Source organism: Cetorhinus maximus, chromosome 17 (genome assembly GCF_964194155.1).
Source record: "Cetorhinus maximus chromosome 17, sCetMax3.hap1.1, whole genome shotgun sequence".
Lineage (NCBI taxonomy): Eukaryota > Metazoa > Chordata > Chondrichthyes > Lamniformes > Cetorhinidae > Cetorhinus > Cetorhinus maximus.
Window position 1 is genome coordinate 42,996,352 of NC_135895.1, and position 18,121 is coordinate 43,014,472.

General features: G+C 41.9%; 1 protein-coding gene across 1 annotated transcript; it reads left to right on the plus strand.

Moving 5' to 3' along the window:
* The first annotated feature begins 1,806 nt into the window (after positions 1-1,806).
* On the plus strand, positions 1,807-17,531 carry tmem53 (transmembrane protein 53). The gene is made up of 3 exons (XM_078561080.1): positions 1,807-1,972; positions 9,673-9,764; positions 14,639-17,531. The coding sequence occupies exons 1-3, from the start codon at positions 1,918-1,920 to the stop codon at positions 15,329-15,331; spliced, it is 840 nt and encodes a 279-aa protein (XP_078417206.1). The 5' UTR covers positions 1,807-1,917; the 3' UTR covers positions 15,332-17,531.
* The last annotated feature ends 590 nt before the right edge of the window (positions 17,532-18,121 follow it).

The window sequence follows — 18,121 nt, forward strand, 5'->3', positions numbered from 1 at the left end:
TAAGGAAAGCTGCATGGATTTGTTACGGGCAAATTGTGTTTAACTAACTTGATTGAGTTTTTTGATGAGGTACCAGAGAGGATTGGTGAGGGTAATGTGGTTGTTGTAGTGAACATGGACTTCCAAAGGAATTTGATAAAGTGCCACAAAAAAGTTTGTCAGCCAAGCTAGAGCCCATGAAATAAAAGGGATAGTAGCAGCATGGATATGAAATTAGCTGAGTAACAGGAAACAGAGAGTAGTAGTGTACAGTTGTTTTTCGGACTGGTATACAGTGGGGTTCCCCTGGGGTCAGTGTTACGCTCCCTTGCTTTTCCTGAGATATATTAATGACCTGGACTTGGTGTACAGGTCACAATTTTAAAGATGGCGAATGACATAGAGCTTGAAAGTATTGTGAACTACGAGGAGGTAAACTCCAAGAGGAAATGGACAAGTTGGAGGAATAGGCAGACAAGTGGCAGATTAAATTTAATGTTGAGAAGTGATTTACTTTGGCAGGAAGAACAAGAAGCGGCAATATAAAATAAGGGTACAATTCTAAAGAGGTGCAGGAGCAGATGGATCTGGGGGTATATGTGCACAAATGATTGAAGGTGGCAAGGCAGGTTAAGAAAGCAAGTGGTTACTAAAGCATGTGGGATCCTGGTCTTTATAAGTAGGGGCAAAGAGTACAAAGGCAAGAAAGTTAAGATCAATCTCATAAAACACTGGTTCAGCTTCAACTGGAGCATTGTATCCAGTTCTGGACACTACACTTGAGGAAGAATGTGAAGGCATTAGAAGATGCAGAAAAGATTCAAGAGAATGGTTCCAGAGACGAGGAACTTCAATTACATGAATAGATTGGAGAAGTTGGGTTTTTTTCTCCTTGGAGAAGCAAAAAATAAGCAGAGATTAGATTGCAGTGTTCAAAATCATGAGGGGTCGGGACAGAGAAAAACTGTTCCTATTGGTAGAAGATTCAAAATCAGACAGCACCAATTTAAGGTGATTGGCAAAAGAAGTAACATTTACATAGGAAAAACCTTTGTATGCAACAAGTGGTTGGGTTCTGAAATGCACTGCCTCAGACTATGGTGAAGGCAAATTCAATCACGGCTAATTTCAAAACAGAACTGAACAATTATCTGAAGAGACAAAATTTGCAAGGCTCCGGGGAAAAGCAAAGGACTGGAACTAGATGAGCTGTTATAGCAGAAAGCCAGCGCAGACACGGTGGGGTGAATGGCTTTCTTTTGTGCTGTAATTATTCTTTGATTCTGTATTTTTATCAATTGAAAATGAGAAAATCAATAAACTATTAGCCATCTCCAGAGCTCAGTCAATTGTTATTTGCCTCTCAAACTCACTGCCTAAAAGGGTGGTAAAAACCCTCATCGCATTTTAAAAACACCTGGATATGCACTTCAAGTTCGGTGAGCTACAAGGCAACGGATCAAGAGCTAAAAAGTGGGATTAAGCTGGATAGCTCTTTATCGGTCGGCAGGGACATGATGGCCCGAAAGTCCTCATGCTCTGCTATAAATATTTCTATGTTTTAACGCGTTTGGTCGATTCAGATTTTTTTGATAAACAGCAGATTTATCTTACTGAACAAGTTATATTTCTATGCTAAAGAGACCACACAATTTCGCACAAGCCAACCTACCGTGAAAACGGTAAACCGAATGGCATTGTACAATTGGCGTTCGTGTTAGCCAATTGCTGCGTAAGAATAGGGAACTGGAGCCCGAGGCAGCCAATCGGAGTCGCGGGCTGGGAAAGGGGGGCGGGCTTTACATGAATTTCCTGTTTGGCACGGTTGCGAAGGAAGTGAAAGGTCTCGCAATAAGGCGCTTCCGGATTGGTTGGTTCCGCTTGTTCCTGGTTAATAGCGAGCTGAGGTGTAAGCGGATAAATAGGGACGATTGAAGGATGGGTGATAAGGATCTGGAATATACTGTTGTGTTTTCTGAACCTAACGATTCAGGTGAAGTTCATTTGGTGTTCCGGTTTGCTGAAAAATCATTTCCTGGCTATCTTTGCACCGGACGTAGTCCAGGTTCTCTCTTCATGTGGCGGCTTTCCAGATGCATGAGAGTAGCTTCTGAGGCCCTGTTAAGCAGCAGCTAGAGGAGATGATAGCAAAACGTTAGTTATTTATATATTTAAGAATTCATTAACTTTAAAGAATTCCGCGAGTTAGACCGCTGTCGGGAAGTTGGAAGGCCAAGTGGTTTTAGCGTGTTTAATCCCGACTTTGATCTTGCAAGTCATAATATTGATTTTTGCTGAATAAAGTTATTTCTTTCCAAAACAAAAACAAAAATACCTGGAAAAACTCAGCAAGTCTGACAGCATCTGCGGAGAGGAACACAGTTAATGTTTCGAGTCGGTATGACTCTTCAACAGAACTAAGGAAAAATAGAAGAGGTGAAATATAAGTTGGTTTGGGGGGGGGGGCGGGTGGGACAGGTAGAGCTGGATAGAGGGCCAGTGATAGGTGGAGATAACCAAAAGATGTCATAGACAAAAGGACAAAGAACCGAAGATATTATCTAAGGAATGTGATAATAGGTGACATTAAGGGTAGAAAGCAGGATGAGTAAGGTACAGATAGCCCTAGTGGGGGTGGTGTGGGGAGAAGGGATCGAAATAGACTAAAAGGTAGAGATAAAACAATGGATGGAAATACATTTAAAAATAATGGAAATAGGTGGGAAAAGAAAAATCTATATAAATTATTGGAAAAAAGGGGGATCGGAAAGGGGGTGGGGATGGAGGAGAGAGCTCATGATCTAAAATTGTTGAACTCAATATTCAGTCCGGAAGGCTGTAAAGTGCCTAGTCAGAAGATGGGGTGCTGTTCCTCCAGTTTGCGTTGAGCTGGAACAATGCAAGCGGGCCAAGGATGGACATGTGGGCATGAGAGCAGGGTGGAGTGTTGAAATGGCAAGCGTCAGGGAGGTCTGGGTCATGCTTGCGGACAGACCAAAGGTGTTCTGCAAAGCGGTCACCCAGCCTGTGTTTGGTCCCTCCAATGTAGAGGAAACTGCATTGGGAGCAGCGAATGCAGTAGACTAAATTGAGGGAAGTGCAAGTGAAATGCTGCTTCAGTTGAAAGGAGTGTTTGGGCCCTTGGACGGTGAGGAGAGGGGAAGTAAAGGGGCAGGTGTTGCACCTTCTGCGGTTGCATGGGAAGGTGCCGTGGGAGGGGGTTGAGATGTAGGGGGTGATGGAGGAGTGGACCAGGGTGTCCTGGAGGGAACGATCCCTGCGGAATGCCACCAGCGGGGTGAAGGGAAGATGTGTTTGGTGGTGGCATCATGCTGGAATTGGCAAAAATGGCGGAGGATGATCCTTTGAATGTGGAGGCTGGTGGGGTGATAAGTAAGGACAAGGGGGACCCTATCATGGTTCTGGGAGGGAGAGGAAGGTGTGAGGGCGGATGCGCGGGAGATGGGCCGGACATGGTTGAGAGCCCTGTCAACCACCGTCATTTTCATTGAGAACTGTCGGCGTGACATCAGTCGTCTCAATTTCTTTGCTCCTCTCACCCACTCTAATCTGTCTCTCTCTGAACTTGCTGCACTCTGTTCTCTCAGGTCCAACCCTGACATTGTCATCAAACCTGCTGACAAAGGTGGTGCTGTTGTTGTCTGGCGCACTGACCTCTACCTCGCAGAGGCTGAGCGTCAACTCGCAGACACTTCCTCCTACCTCCCCCTGGACCATGACCCCACCTCTGAACATCAAGCCATTGTTTCCAGGACTGTTACTGACCTCATCTCTGGAGATCTTCCTTCCACAGCTTCCAACCTCATAGTCTCCCAACCTCGGACAGCCATTAATTTTGCTTCCAATTTCCACCCCTCACATGGTCCATCTCTGACACTTCCCTCCCCTTCCTTGACCTCTCTCTCAATTTCTGGTGATAGACTGTCCACCAAAATTCATTACAAGCCTACCGACTCCCACAGCTACCTCGACTACAGCTCCTCACACCCCGCTTCCTGTAAGGACTCCATCCCATTCTCTCAGTTCCTTCGCCTCCGTCGCATCTGTTCTGATGATGCCACTTTCAAAAACAGTTCCTCTGACATGTCTTCCTTCTTCCTTAACCAAGGTTTTCCACCCATGGTGGTTGACAGGGCCCTCAACCGTGTCTGGCCCATCTCCCGCGCATCCGCCCTCACACCTTCCTCTCCCTCCCAGAACCATGATAGGGTCCCCCTTGTCCTCACTTATCACCCCACCAGCCTCCTCATTCAAAGGATCATCCTCCGCCATTTCCGCCAACTCTAGCATGATGCCACCACCAAACACATCTTCCCTTCACACCCCTGGTGGCATTCCGCAGGGATCGTTCCCTCTGGGACACCCTGGTCCACTCCTCCATCACCTCCTACACCTCAACCCCCTCCCACGGCACCTTCCCATGCAACCGCAGAAGGTGCAGCACCTGCCCCTTTACTTCCCCTCTCCTCACCGTCCAAGGGCCCAAACACCCTTTTCAAGTGAAGCAGCATTTCACTTGCACTTCCCTCAATTTAGTCTACTGCATTCGCTGCTCCCAATGCGGTTTCCTCTACATTGGAGAGACCAAACGCAGACTGGGTGATCGCTTTGCGGAACACCTTCGGTCTGTCCACAAGCATGATCCAGACCTCCCTGTCACTTGCCATTTCAACACCCCACCCTGCTCTCATGCCCACATGTCCGTCCTTGGCCTGCTGCATTGTTCCAGTGAAGCTCAACGCAAACTGGAGGAACAGCACCTCATCTTCCGACTAGGCACTTTACAGCCTTCCGGACTGAATATTGAGTTCAACAATTTTAGATCATGAACTCTCTCCTCCATCCCCATCGCCTTTCCGATCCCCCTTTTCCCCAATAATTTATATAGATTTTTCTTTTCCCACCTATTTCCATTATTTTTAAATGTATTTCCATCCGTTGTTTTATCTCTACCTTTTAGCCTATTTCGATCCCTTCCCCCCACCCCACCCCCACTAGGGCTATCTGTACCTTGCTCGTCCTGCTTTCTACCCTTAATGTCACCTATTATCACATTCCTTAGATAATATCACCACCTTCAAAACCTCTTTGTCCTTTTGTCTGACATCTTTTGGTTTTCTCCACCTATCACTGGCCCTCTATCCAGCTCTCCCTGTCCCACCCCCCCCTTAAACCAGCTTATATTTCACCTCTTTTCTATTTTTCCTTAGTTCTGTTGAAGAGTCATACGGACTCGAAACGTTAACTGCGTTAACTGTGTTCCTCTCCGCAGATGCTGTCAGACCTGCTGAGTTTTTCCAGGTATTTTTGTTTTTGTTTTGGATTTCCAGCATCCGCAGTTTTTTGCTTTTATTTCTTTCCATCTATTTGTAATTGCAGTTGTTCTCTTCGTCCACAACTGAACATCGGGTGTACAACTTATAATGTTTTGCAATTACTTTCAGTGCTTCCCTATTTACCTCCTGATTCTAGTTTTGAACATTGTGTTTGGTAAATTAGTTTCTATTAAGTAATATTATTGTTAAAAATGGTGAGACAAGTTTACACAGTACAACATAGCTTGGGGGGAAAATACACTCAAATAGGCAAAGTTGCATAATTGTTTTCCTTTTTTTTCTATTACTCATTTACGGGATGTGGCATTGCTGGCTAGGCCAGCATTTATTACCCATCCCTGATTGCCCTTGAAAAGGTGGTGTTGAGCTGTTTTCTTGAACTGCTGCAGGCCATATGGTGTAGGTACACCCATAGTGCTGTTAGGTAGGGAGTTCCAGGATTTTGACCCAGTGACAGTGAAGGAATGGCATATATTTCCAAGTCAGGATGCTGTGTGGCTTGGAGGGGAACTTCCAGGTGGTGGTGGTCCCGTCTGTCTGTTGCCCTTGTCCTTCTAGATGGTAGTGGTTGTGAGTTTGGAAGGTGCTGACTGAGGAGTCTTGGTGAGTTTCTGCAGTGCATCTTATAGATGGTACACACTGCTGCCACTGTGCATCAGTGGTTGGAGGGAGTGAATGAATGGAGGGGGTGCTAATCCAAGGGGCTGCTTTGGATTGTATTGAGCTTTTTGGGTGATGTTGGAACTACACTCATCCAGGCAAGTGATGAGTATTCCATCATACTCCTGATTTATGCCATGTAGATGGTGGGCAGGCTTTGGGGAGTCAAGAGGTGAGTTACACAGTGTAGGATTCTTAGCTTCTGACCTGCTATTTTAGCCACAGTATTTATGTGGCTGGTTCAGTTCAGTTTCTGGTCAATGGTAACCCCCCAGGATGTTGATAGTGGGGGATTCAGTGATGGTAATGCCATTGAATGTCAAGGGGCAATGGTTGGATTCTCTCTTGTTGGAGATGGCTGTTGCCTGGCATTTGTGTGATGCAAATGCCACTTGTCAGCCCAAGCCTGGATATTGTCCAGGTCTTGCTGCATTTGGACATGGACTGCTTCAGTATCTGAGGAGTTGTGAATGGTGTTGAAAATTATGCAATCATCAGCGAACATCCGCACTTAAGTGCTATTGCTGGAATATTGTCAGGGTCCATAGCCTTGGCAGTATCCATTGCCTTCAGCCATTTCATGATATCATGTGGAGTGAATTGAATTGGCTGAAGACTGGCCTTTGTGATGCTGGGGACCTCCAGTGGAGGCCAAGGTGGATTATCCACTCAGCACTTCTGGCTGAAGATTTTAACACATGTTTCAGCCTTATCTTTTGCATTGATGTGCTAGGTTTACAGTTGGTCAATTTTTCCATTACAATACAAGGCTGGGCCAGAATACACCAATCCTTTTGAAAGAAGCTGTACCAGACTTGAGTTCATCGAGTGTGCAGCTGGTTTCATCATGCATTATCAGATCTGGTTGCACCACATCAAGCACTATACAACCTTGGTCGTCTGTGCCAAAATCACCGATTACTGTGGGATCCATTCTGGAAAGCAAGGAGAAGTTCAGCTTCATTTTCCATGAATATCTGTCGTCTTAAGACTCTCACCCATGTTTCCTTCTCCCTCACCTCCAGATGTTAGGAGCTCATTGTTCCTTTTCCTAATGAGAATTATTACTGTTCTCGCCAATCTTCCTTTCTGTGTAAGCATCTCAAATTTCTTGTTTCTTTAGAGCCTTAGAGCCTTATGTCAGGAAGAGAACTTCAGATCCTATTCATTACTTTGAAGTAATTGTTTTACCAGCTCTTTTGAATTTTTTGTTTTACTTTTACTTGAACAGACTGAAGTGATCATTTTTTTTTTAAATGACAATTAGGAACAGAAACCATAGCTGATCAGTTCAATGTCTCATCTTAAAAACAGCGCTGCTGACAATGCAGCCCTTCAGTGCTGCATTAACTGTCAGCCTAGATTATGTGGTCAAGTCCTAGTTTGGAGCTTGAACTCAACATTCTGATTTGGAGGTGATGACAACTGAGTCAAGCTGACTCGTATAATACAACCACATGAGAGTGCAACCCTGTTGACTTCAGTGTCTCTGGGATAAGAAAGGAGGTACCAGTAAGTATTTCTATTCCTGATGTAAAATAGAAAATGCTAGAAATATTCAGCATGTCAGACAGCATCTGTAAAGACAGCAATGTATTTCAGGTTAATGACCTTTCACGACAAGCGGAAATAGTTAAAGATGTAATGGGTTTTAAGCAAGTGCATAGGCATGGGAATTGGGGGAAGGGAGGAGAGGAATGAGCAGAGGGATCAGTGGAAGGGTGGAAATAACACAAGGCAGTGGTAGTTATGATCTAAAATTGCCCTCTGTCCACAGCCTCCTACACTGTTCCAATGAAGCTGAATGCAAGCTTGAGGAGTAGCACCTCATTTTTCTTTTAGACACTTTTTACAGCCTTCTGGACTCAACAATGAGTTCAACAATTTCTGATCATCGACTCACTTTTTTTTTCGTACAGTAGTTGCTGGTAATGATTCTGCTTTTGTCGCTTTCAGCTTCTCTATACCTATCTTTTGCTCCTTTTCTTGTCCCATTACCACTCTCTCTTTTGCCTTGCACCGTCATCCTTTTTGTCATTTCATGTCTCTTGCCTTCCACCCTATCACGTACCTTATCTCTTGTTCTTTCCTCTCCTCCCATCTTTTTCCTGCCTCTGTATTTAAACCTTTTTATGTTTGTAACTTTGCTTCCAGTTCTGATGAAAGGCCATTGACCTGAAACCTTAGCCCAGAATTCACAGTCAGCAGTGAAGCAATGGTGCTCGCCACTGATTTCAAATGATGTGTTGTTTTCCATGGCTTTGATAACATTAGTTTGAATCTGGTTCCAATTCATAGGGATTTCTGGCATCCAGGAATGTAATGTCATCAAGCATTGTAAGCAGCCCATCACTTAGAAGTATTCTTATAGACAGCAAACCAGAAAGTAAAATGCACTGAATATTCATCATTTTGATTAAATTTTAGTGTGGAATAAATGATTGGGACATGCATTTGGGATTAAGGTGGAAGCTGAAACGTCTGAAACTTAAAAAAATTAAAAATATGTGGAATTTTTTTAACAATGGTGAAATTTCACATTCCACAGATATAAAATTAATCTTTCAGGGTCAGAGAGGTTTTTGAGCTGTAAATATGAACTTAGTATGTAATTGAAAATCCAGTTACCCCTCATTCCCCAATAATCTTTTCAAAGGTTTTTACAGTGAGGCTGGTAGTGTAAAATGAAAAGTTCTCGTCATTCAGTGATTTCTACTTCATTACAGTCTGTGGAAACTTCAGGATTGCACCCTCTGGAGAAGGGTAGAACCACTCGCAGCAACTTATGGACTTCATGTTTAACTGTGCATGTGCAGACTCCAGAGGTTGCTACCAGTTTCAGAGGAGTAATGATGGTGCATGTGTACTACAGCAAAATCCCATGAATTCTAGTTCTATCCCACAGATGCTGCCTGACCTGCTGAATAATTCAAGAATTTTTTTGTTTTTATTTCGGATTTCCAGCGTCTGCAATATTTTTCTTTTCTATTCCTGATTATTTGTGGTTCAATGCCTTCTATGAATAGTGGACAGCATGTAGAATCTTTGTTTTCACTTTACTTGATTTGACCCATTTGATTTAATCTTGTTTTTGGTAAAAATCTTTTTAGGTAGGCGAAGCATGCTCTGGAATTTAGAGGCAACGTCTCTTTACGTATCACAGTAGAAATAGGCTTGTTTGTTCCTACAACTCCACTGGCTGCCCTATAATAGGACCATTGATGAAAAGAGAATTTGGCTGAGCTATATCACCTTCGAGCTCAAATAGTTTTTGAACACTTGCTGTCTTGGCTCACAATTCAGTTCTTGTACAAATGGTCATTACTCTTCCATCTCCCCAATTAATTTAATGCTAAATGATGCAAATGGTTTTTGCGTTGTGAATTTGATTAGGACTATATAAAGTAATATTTCAGAGTCTTGCATTTATAAGAATTGACTTTAATTCCATCATCTGTCTAAGTGAAATGAAACCTAAATACTCGAAAGGAAAATATTGTAAGCAACTAATTACTCTTTAATAGTTCAGTGATTGTAATTGTTCGTGAAGGACTCGTTTTTAACAAAGCCAGACTTCTCATAGGAATTGGAATAGAATTTGCACTATAATATTGTGGAAATATCAGTGTTAGGTTTGCTATTCTATCGTGCAGATATAACTTTTTGTGTATTTTAGGCTTTAAAGAAAACCCTGTGATAATCCTGTTGGGTTGGGCTGGCTGCCAACACAAGCATTTAGCAAAATACAGCTATATCTACAATAATCAGGTTGGTGTTGAGGAAAATGGCTTCTTTTCATGTGTTTATTTTACAGCATACTCTTTGAAAAATTGCTCCACATTTAATTGTGGTTATCATGATGCTATTAACACTTTTCAAGTTGTGTGCATGTCTAAGTTTTAAAAGCTACCAAAGGTAAGAGAGGCTGATTCTTTTCTTCCCCAATAATGAACACAACAGTTGGCATAAAAACAAAACATTCTAGAAACATTCAGCAGATCAGGCAGGATTTGTGGAGAGTCGAAACGTACGGCAACATTTCAGGTTGTTGATCATTTTCCAGTTCTGATGTAAGGGCATCAACCTGAAACCTGAATACTAGAAATGAAGGGAGAATATTGTAAGCAACTAATTACCCTTTAATAGTTTGATTGTAATTGTTTGGGATGGACACCTATTTAGCAAAGCCAGACTTCTCATAGGAATCTGAATGTTTCTTTCTCTACAGTTTTGCCTGACTTTTGTGTTTTAGTGTTTCCAACATTATCTGGCGCTATTCCAAATTTCCAGCATCTGCAGCATTTTGCTTTTTGTCAACTGTTGGCAAGTGTAGAAGGTGCAAAGCATGTAATGAACCAATATCGGTTGAATTTACCTTTGTCCACTTCTACCAATAGGCATGTCCCTCATAAGTCTTCCTGTGCAACTTGTTTTCTGCAGCTCATCCACAATGATTTGATATAACTAAAGGAAAATTAGACTATGGTAATAACAAAAAGTATTTATAATTATCAAAGGATACAGCACAGAAGAAGGACATTCAGCCTATTGTGCTTGTCCCAGCTTTTTGAAAGAGCTATCCAATTAGTCCCACTCCACCACTGTTTCTCCTAGTGTTTATCCGATTCCCTTTCAAAAGTTGTTATTGAATCTACTTCCACAACCTTTTCAGACAGTGCAATCCAGATCAAAACATTTTCTCTTGCCACCTCCCTGGAATTTTAATTTGTGTTGCTTGTTTTAAAGGGAGTCACTGGTTCATTCCCCAGATTACAACTGGACTACTTAAAATAGTATTAAAATATTGCCGACTTCAATATTATTCCTTCCTGGAATTTTGATGGTATTTCTTCCTTTTAAGACCATAAGACATAGGAGCAGAAGTAGGCCAATTGGCTCATCGAGTCTGCTCTGCCATGCAATGAGATCATAGCTGATCTGATAATCCTCAACTCCGCTCTCCTGCCTTCTCCCCTTAACCCTTGATTCCCTTACTGACTTAAAAATCTGTCTTTCTCAGCCTTGAATATACTTAATGACCCAGCCTCTACAGCTCTCTGTGGTAAATAATTCCACAGATTCACTACCCTCTGAGAGAATAAATTCCTCCTCATCTCAGTCTTAAATGGGTGACACCTTACTCTGAGATTGTGCCCTCTGGCCCTAGACTCTCCCACAAGGGGAAACAACCTCTCAGCATCTACCCTGTCAAGCCTCCTAAGCATCTTATATGTTTCAATAAGGTCAGCTCTCATTCTTCTAAACTCCAATGAGTACAAGCCCAACATACTTAACATCTCCTCATAAGAAAATCCCTCCATCCCTGGGATCAACTAAGTGAACCTTCTCTGGACTACCTCCAATGCCAGTATATCTTCCCTTAGATAAGGGGACCAAAACTGTTCACAGTATTCTAGGTGTGGTCTAACTAGTGCTTTGTATAGTTTTAGCAAGACTTCCCTATTTTTATACTGCATTCCTTTTGAAATAAACGCCAACATTCCATTTGCTTTCCCTATAACCTGTTGAACTTGTATGTTAGCTTTTTGTGATTAATGCACAAGGACCCCAAAATCCCTCTGCTGCAGCTTTCTGCAACCTTTTTCCATTTAAATAATATTCAGCTGCTCTATTCTTCCTGCCAAAATGCATAACCTCACATTTTCCCACATTATATTCCATCTGCCAAGTTTTTGCCCACTCACTTAACCTGTCTATATCCCTCTGTAGACATCCTCACCACTTGCCTTCCCACCTATTTTTTGCATCATCCGCAAAGTTGGCGATAGTACATTTGCTTCCCTCATCCAAGTCATTAATATATATTGTAAATAATTGTGGCCCCAGCACTGATCCCTGTAACATTCCACTAGTTACAGGTTGCCATCCTGAAAATGCCCCCCTTAGCCCGTCCCTGTCCTTCCATTAGTTAGCCAATAGGGAGATCCACAGGATGATAACAGTGGGAATAATTTCTCTATCTACTGTATGTGATCATTTTAATAACTTAAACTTTGATCAAATAACCCCATAACCTTCTAAATTCCAAGCAATATTACCCTAGCTTGTCTAGTCTCTCCTCGTAATTTAATCCTTAGGGTTGAAGTGTCATTCCATAAATTTACATTACACTTCCTCCCAAGGCAAATATATTTTTCCTAAGGTGTAGAGCTCAGACTTCTCTCAGTATTCCAGATGGGGTCCAATGAGGGCTTCATAAAGCTGTTAGCAAATGCGGAGAGTGATGATGATTGTTCACTGGCAGACTACAAGGGGTTAGTGCATGGGATTGGCAGACATTTGGCCAGGTTATCAGGTGCACTCCATGAAAATCAGCAAGAAAGAAAGATGCATGTTGGAGTTGCTGCTCGTAAGGAGAAAGTAGTGGGTACTTCAGTCAGCCCATTGAAGAATTCCAAGCAAGGCACAGATGGTAAGCTGTGGGCTTATTGAAGATTGAGATGGCAGCAGAAGAGTAGGATGGCAGAAGAAGTGAAGAAGACATGAGGTTGCAGGTGGATATAGGTTGAATGAGTGGGCAAAGATCTGGCAAATGGAGTTTAATGTGGGAAAATGTGAAGTTCACTTTGGCAGGAAAAACAAAAAAAGCGGAGTATTAACTTAAATGGAGAAAGGCTGCATAATTCTGAGGTACAGAGGGATCTAGGTGTTCTAGTATATGAGTCACAAAGTTAGTATGCAGGTACAGCAAGTAATTAAGAAGGCTCATGGAATGCTATCCTTTACTACGAGAGGGATTGAACATAAAAGTAAGGATGTTATGCTTCAGTTATATGGGGCATTGGTGAGATCACACCTCGAATACTGTGTGCAGCTTTGGCCCCCTTATTTAAGAAAGGATGTAAATGCGTTGGAGACGGTTCAAAGGAGGTTTACTAGATTGATACCTGGAATGAGTGGGTTGTCTTATGAGGAAAGGTTGGATAGACTGGGCTTGTTTCCACTGGAGCTTAGAGTGAGGGGTGATTTGATTGAAGTATACAAGATCCTGAACAGCCTTGACAAAGTGGATGTGGAAAGGATGTTTCCTCTTGTGGGTGAGTCCAGAACTAGGAGACACTTTTAAAATTAGGGGTCACCCTTTTAAGACAGAGATGAGAAATTTTTTTAAGGGTTGTGCGACTTTGGAATTCTCTGCCTCAGAAGGTAGTGGAGGTGGGATCATTGAATATTTTTAAGGCAGAGGTAGATAGATTCTTATTAGGCAAGGGAATTGAAGGTTATCGGGTTTAGATGAGAATGTGGAAATTGAAACACAAGATGATCAGCCATGATCTTATTGAATGGCGGAGCAGGCTCGAGGGGCCGAATGGTCTACTCCTGTTCCTATTTCTTGTGTAAGAATGGTGATGGGTTGGGGTAGGAGTTTTGGTGGCAGAGCACTTGGGAGGGAAGAAATCAAAGCTAGCAGTAAGGGGAGTGATAGAAAAGGAAAGAGAGTGGAGCAAAGGGGTCAAAAAGGTGGGGGGGAAGAGGAAGTATAAATAATGGCCCTGTAACTTAAATGCACATGCATACGCACACACACACTTCAGGTTACATTAACATGGCAAAAATTGAAAGACATGCCCTGGTCATAAATAAAAAATCTTCCCCCTTGCCTCATGTACATTTTACCAAATGCATCAAAATGTATTACATCCGGTACCATAAAGTTACAATATTTAATTAACCTCCTGTTAGAACACATGCATAACTTCACTGGATCAACAGTAACTCCACAAAAACAAGACTAACACATTTAATCAGTTCCTTTCTGTGAATTTACAGAACTGGGAAAGGCATTGATCTCTGGTGTGTGCTGAGTTCTCAGTGCTTTTACTGGGTAATATGTTGCTGGTTAGTTAGATAATGAGTATAAGCAGACAAACGTTTTAGTGAGGCACAGCCTGATGCAGTTTAACTAAGCTTCTTTATTTTGCAGACAACAAGTGAGTTTACAGGCTATCAATTAAAGCAACCATTTCTTCCACGCAATCACAGTTGTCTTCTCGAAAAAGTAGTAAACCACACGTCTTATCCTTTCATGGATTGACTTCCTTTTTTTACAGCATTACCTTTCTTTTGAAGCAAGTTCCCAAAGCGCAAATTAATCTTCTGCATCTTAGCCTTCAGCTCAAGACCTGCACCTTGCAGCCTGTTGCACAGAGTCTGTCTCTCATCTGCTCTCTCAGCAAGTTGTCGGGCTGTGCCTTTAGCTCCTCTTCCCCCCGCCCCCAAAGAATTTGCCTGTAAACCAAACCAACTACCCCCTCTTCTCAGAATATATTTTCAGAAGATACTTAATTCTTGGTACACATGAACAGAATTATTCCCATAATAAGCATGATAATTTTGATAGACCATCTATAATGAGACATTGAATTTCCCAGTTGTGGTGGACCACAGTAAGGGAAGTTAGCTATTTACCATATTAAACTGACCCGCACCCCCCTCCCATGACTCAGAGGCTAGATTTTTAAAACTGTTCAAATTTAATTTCCACTCACTCTGGGATGATCTTCAACAGTCGTCACAGAATTCACCACTCTCTTCCTTGCTTAAAGAACATGTTTACTTTGAGATAGTAATAAATGTCTTTTGTATAATGTATTAAAATCTATTTACTTTACTTGTTTCAGGGTTGTATAGTTCTCAGATATACTGTTCCATGGCGTCAGATATTTTTCCCTGGAACCTTCAGCAAAAATCTCCATTGCACTGCAAGAAAACTCTTAGATCTTCTGTTTGACATTGGCATAGAAGAGCATCCAATCATGTTCCACGTTTTCAGTAATGGTGGATGCATGCTATACCGCCACGTTGTTGAGCTCCAATGTAACAAAACTGAAACTTATTTCACCAAGTTAAATGTAATAGGAACCATTTTTGATAGTGCACCTGGAAACAGGAACCTCCAGGGTGGCATCCGTGCGCTGTATACTGTCTTGGGTCCTTCAGTCAGTGTTTTTGTGAAGTGCATTGCTATTCCTGCTTTTGTCTTGATTGTACTTCTTAAGACTGTGCTTTATCCAGTAACGCAGTTTGTCTCCTTGTCATGCTATGATGCTTTGAAGGTGGACCCATCAAGGTGGCCTCAACTTTTCTTGTATTCAAAAGCAGATAAAGTAATTCTTCACAAGGATATAGAGGCAATGATTAAAGTTAGAAAACTGTTAAATATTCAAGTACAATGTGTGGATTTTAACACATCACAGCATGTAAGCCACTTTAGAGAATTCCCTGATGAGTATTCCACGAAGTGCATCAGTTTTCTCAAAGAATGTGTTCAGAAAGCACCTTTGTCTAGATTGTTTGACAAAAAAAAAATTTAATGCAATGACTAATTCAAAGTCCAAGGTAGCAGCCAAGGACAACAATTGGACTCTGTGTCCCTGGGCTAGGTGTTGAGGGGGGTTGCTGGGGATGAAATCGGCCTGTATTCTACTTCTGTTTGTTATTTAATGACTCCTACTGGAAAGTACACTTGTAAATTTTGAGTGACAATATCATTAAACTTAGTTATGGTACCCTTCATGGTTGAGTAACCTGCTGGCACTGGTTGTCTCAGCTAGTGTGAAAAATAGCTCCTTGGGTGCAATCAGAGGGTTGATGTCACCCAACACATCAGCATCTTCAGAATGGGATGGCAGAATTAGGAGAGCATGAAGTTTTTTAAAATCCCAAGTCTCAGACAGAATATGTCCATAATCATTGCAAAGATTTTTGCACTCATATTTTTGGAGATTTTGCACAAAGGTTTTGGAAAAGTAGCAATAGTTGTATAATGTCAGATCCAACGCCCATGTTATGTTTGATGTAGTTTATGTTCTGATAATGTAAGATCAACCAATCATTAGCTTGTTTTTATTTGTATAATGGAAGCAAACACTTATAGTATCTAATAATTTGTGTATTAAAATAGTATTCCCAGTGTAATATTTTTCTGAATGGCTTACAGGAATTGGGAAGATTTTAAAATGAATTTTCGTGACGTGAGCATAGCTGGCAAGGCCAGAATTTACTGCCCATCTCTAGTTGGACCTGGGAAGGTGGTGGTGGGCCTTCTTGAATGCTGCATTCTATGTGATGTAGCTTAATGATGTAAGGTAGGGAGTTCTGGAATTTTGATCCGCAATAATGAAGACAGGAAAATACTTGTCCAAAGCAGGAAAGGTATGACTTGGTGCTGATGGTGTTCATGTGCACATGAAAGCCTTGCCAGGAAGTTGTGGATTTGAGAGGTGCTGTCAAAGAAACCTTGGCAAGTTGCTGTGCTGCATTCTGTAGATTATGCGTACCTTGGCTGCAGTATGTACTTAATTTGATTCAATGTGAAATGAGCTAAATAACTTCTCATTTATTCAATTCCCTATGTCTGTATCCACCTCAGGCCCTACAATCCCCTGAGATCTCTGTGCTCTTCTAATTCTGGCCTCTTGTCTAACCCTTTTTTAACCACTACTATTGGCGACCATCCCCTCAGTTGCCTGGGTTTTGGGTTTTTGAATCATGGCCCCCCATCCCAAGCTTTTCTACCTTTCGCTTCTTTATGATGCTCCTTAAAACCTACCTCTTTGACTCTGCTTTTGGTAACCTGTGCTAATATCTCTGTGGCTCAGTGTCAAATCTTGTTTGGCAATGCACCTGTGAAGTCTTGGGACATTTTACTATGTTAAAGATGCTGTATAAATGCAACTTATTGTGTTGTTTTGCCTCTGGATAAGTTGGCTGAAAACATGTCATCCAGAGTTTTACACATCATTGTAACCATGCAAGCAGGTTTTGTCCAGCAGCATCTCCAGCCTATACAGTGGTCCTGCACTGCATCTTAGAACTACTGAGGAACAAAAACTATTGTCTGCAGCTTTTATGTTGGCAAAGTTCGTGGTTCTTTTTGTCGTGGATTTTTTTTTTTTGCCACTGTTATTGATGTCAACTTCTGGTATTGAAGCATGATTTATTATTTTTCTTAACTGCCTTAGCTGCTGCTGTTTGACATCCCCCTTACTTCTGGCCTCTTGCTTATTTCTGATTTTTTAAAATCAGGATTTGCACATTTGACAGCAGTCACATATGATCTTTTGTCAGCATTTTGCTCTGATGAATGCCACATGCCACAAATTGCCTTTAGCTTCAATTGGTGTGTCTCATCCTGTCATTCAAAGCATAGTTTTACAATAATGCAGCAAGAAATCTCCTCCCTATCTTTTAGATTCTCTGTCACTTGGAGTAGTTGGATTTGATGGGCTTTTACTGGTTTTTTAATGGAATACATGGATTTCACCCTTTTTTTTTCTTGCTTTATCCTTTTTCACTTTGTCTTTTTATTCTTGCTTCCTTTTACTCTCTCTCTCTTAGACTGATGAATTTTTACAATAGGAACCTGTGACTCTGATCCAGACTGGCCACCATGTTCTCACAGATTGCTCAGAACATTTACTGGTAACTTTCTTTTTTGTTTCCCCTCGGTAACTGAAATTGTTCCTGTCCAAAATAAAGATCTAAACAAAATAATAAATATAAAATAAAATATATTTCACAACTTATCAGTAAACTTGGACTTTTAATGTATCGGTTCAAGTTTTTGCTTGGCAACCATTGCGCCTCTCAAAGGTCTAGAACTGGATTTGATATTTTTGCCCAGATATTTGATTTTATGGGCTAAATTTGGATTGTGCAGTATACCTAATTTCCCAGAATGCACCTGTGCCATTCAGTCAGCTTTAACGGTTGCTGCTCAAATTTGGGGAAAAAAACTAGGGGTAAATTTCAAAATACACTACTTTTGAGTGTGGTTTTTGAAAAGAGGAGATTTGTGATTTTGGGGGAAAAAAAGACCAGAGGCCAGGAAAAAAGGCAGACAAATTAGCACTGTCAGCAAGCATGCAGTTCCCTAGCTCCATTCCAGGCCATTTTACAGCTGTGGGATGGGGGCTGTGGGCCAGCAGGGCTACCTGCCCGCATGCAGCAGGTAGCCAGCCTGGCTGATTAAAGGCTTACTAAAGCAGCCCAGAGCAGCCTCTTGCTTGGAGAGGTCCTCCCTGTCTACCTGGGTGCAGCAGTAGCTGCTGGTTCCCTGACCCCACCCCGTGTTGTGGCCTGGCTGCAAAAAACATTTTTTT

Excerpts from the sequence above, each read along its gene's own strand:
- tmem53 (XM_078561080.1), top strand. The coding sequence starts at position 1,918 with ATGGGTGATAAGGATCTGGAATATACTGTTGTGTTTTCTGAACCTAAC. Across the intron at positions 1,973-9,672 it reads TTCTGAACCTAACGATTCAG|GCTTTAAAGAAAACCCTGTG; the intron begins GTGAAGTTCATT and ends TGTGTATTTTAG. Across the intron at positions 9,765-14,638 it reads GCTATATCTACAATAATCAG|GGTTGTATAGTTCTCAGATA; the intron begins GTTGGTGTTGAG and ends TACTTGTTTCAG.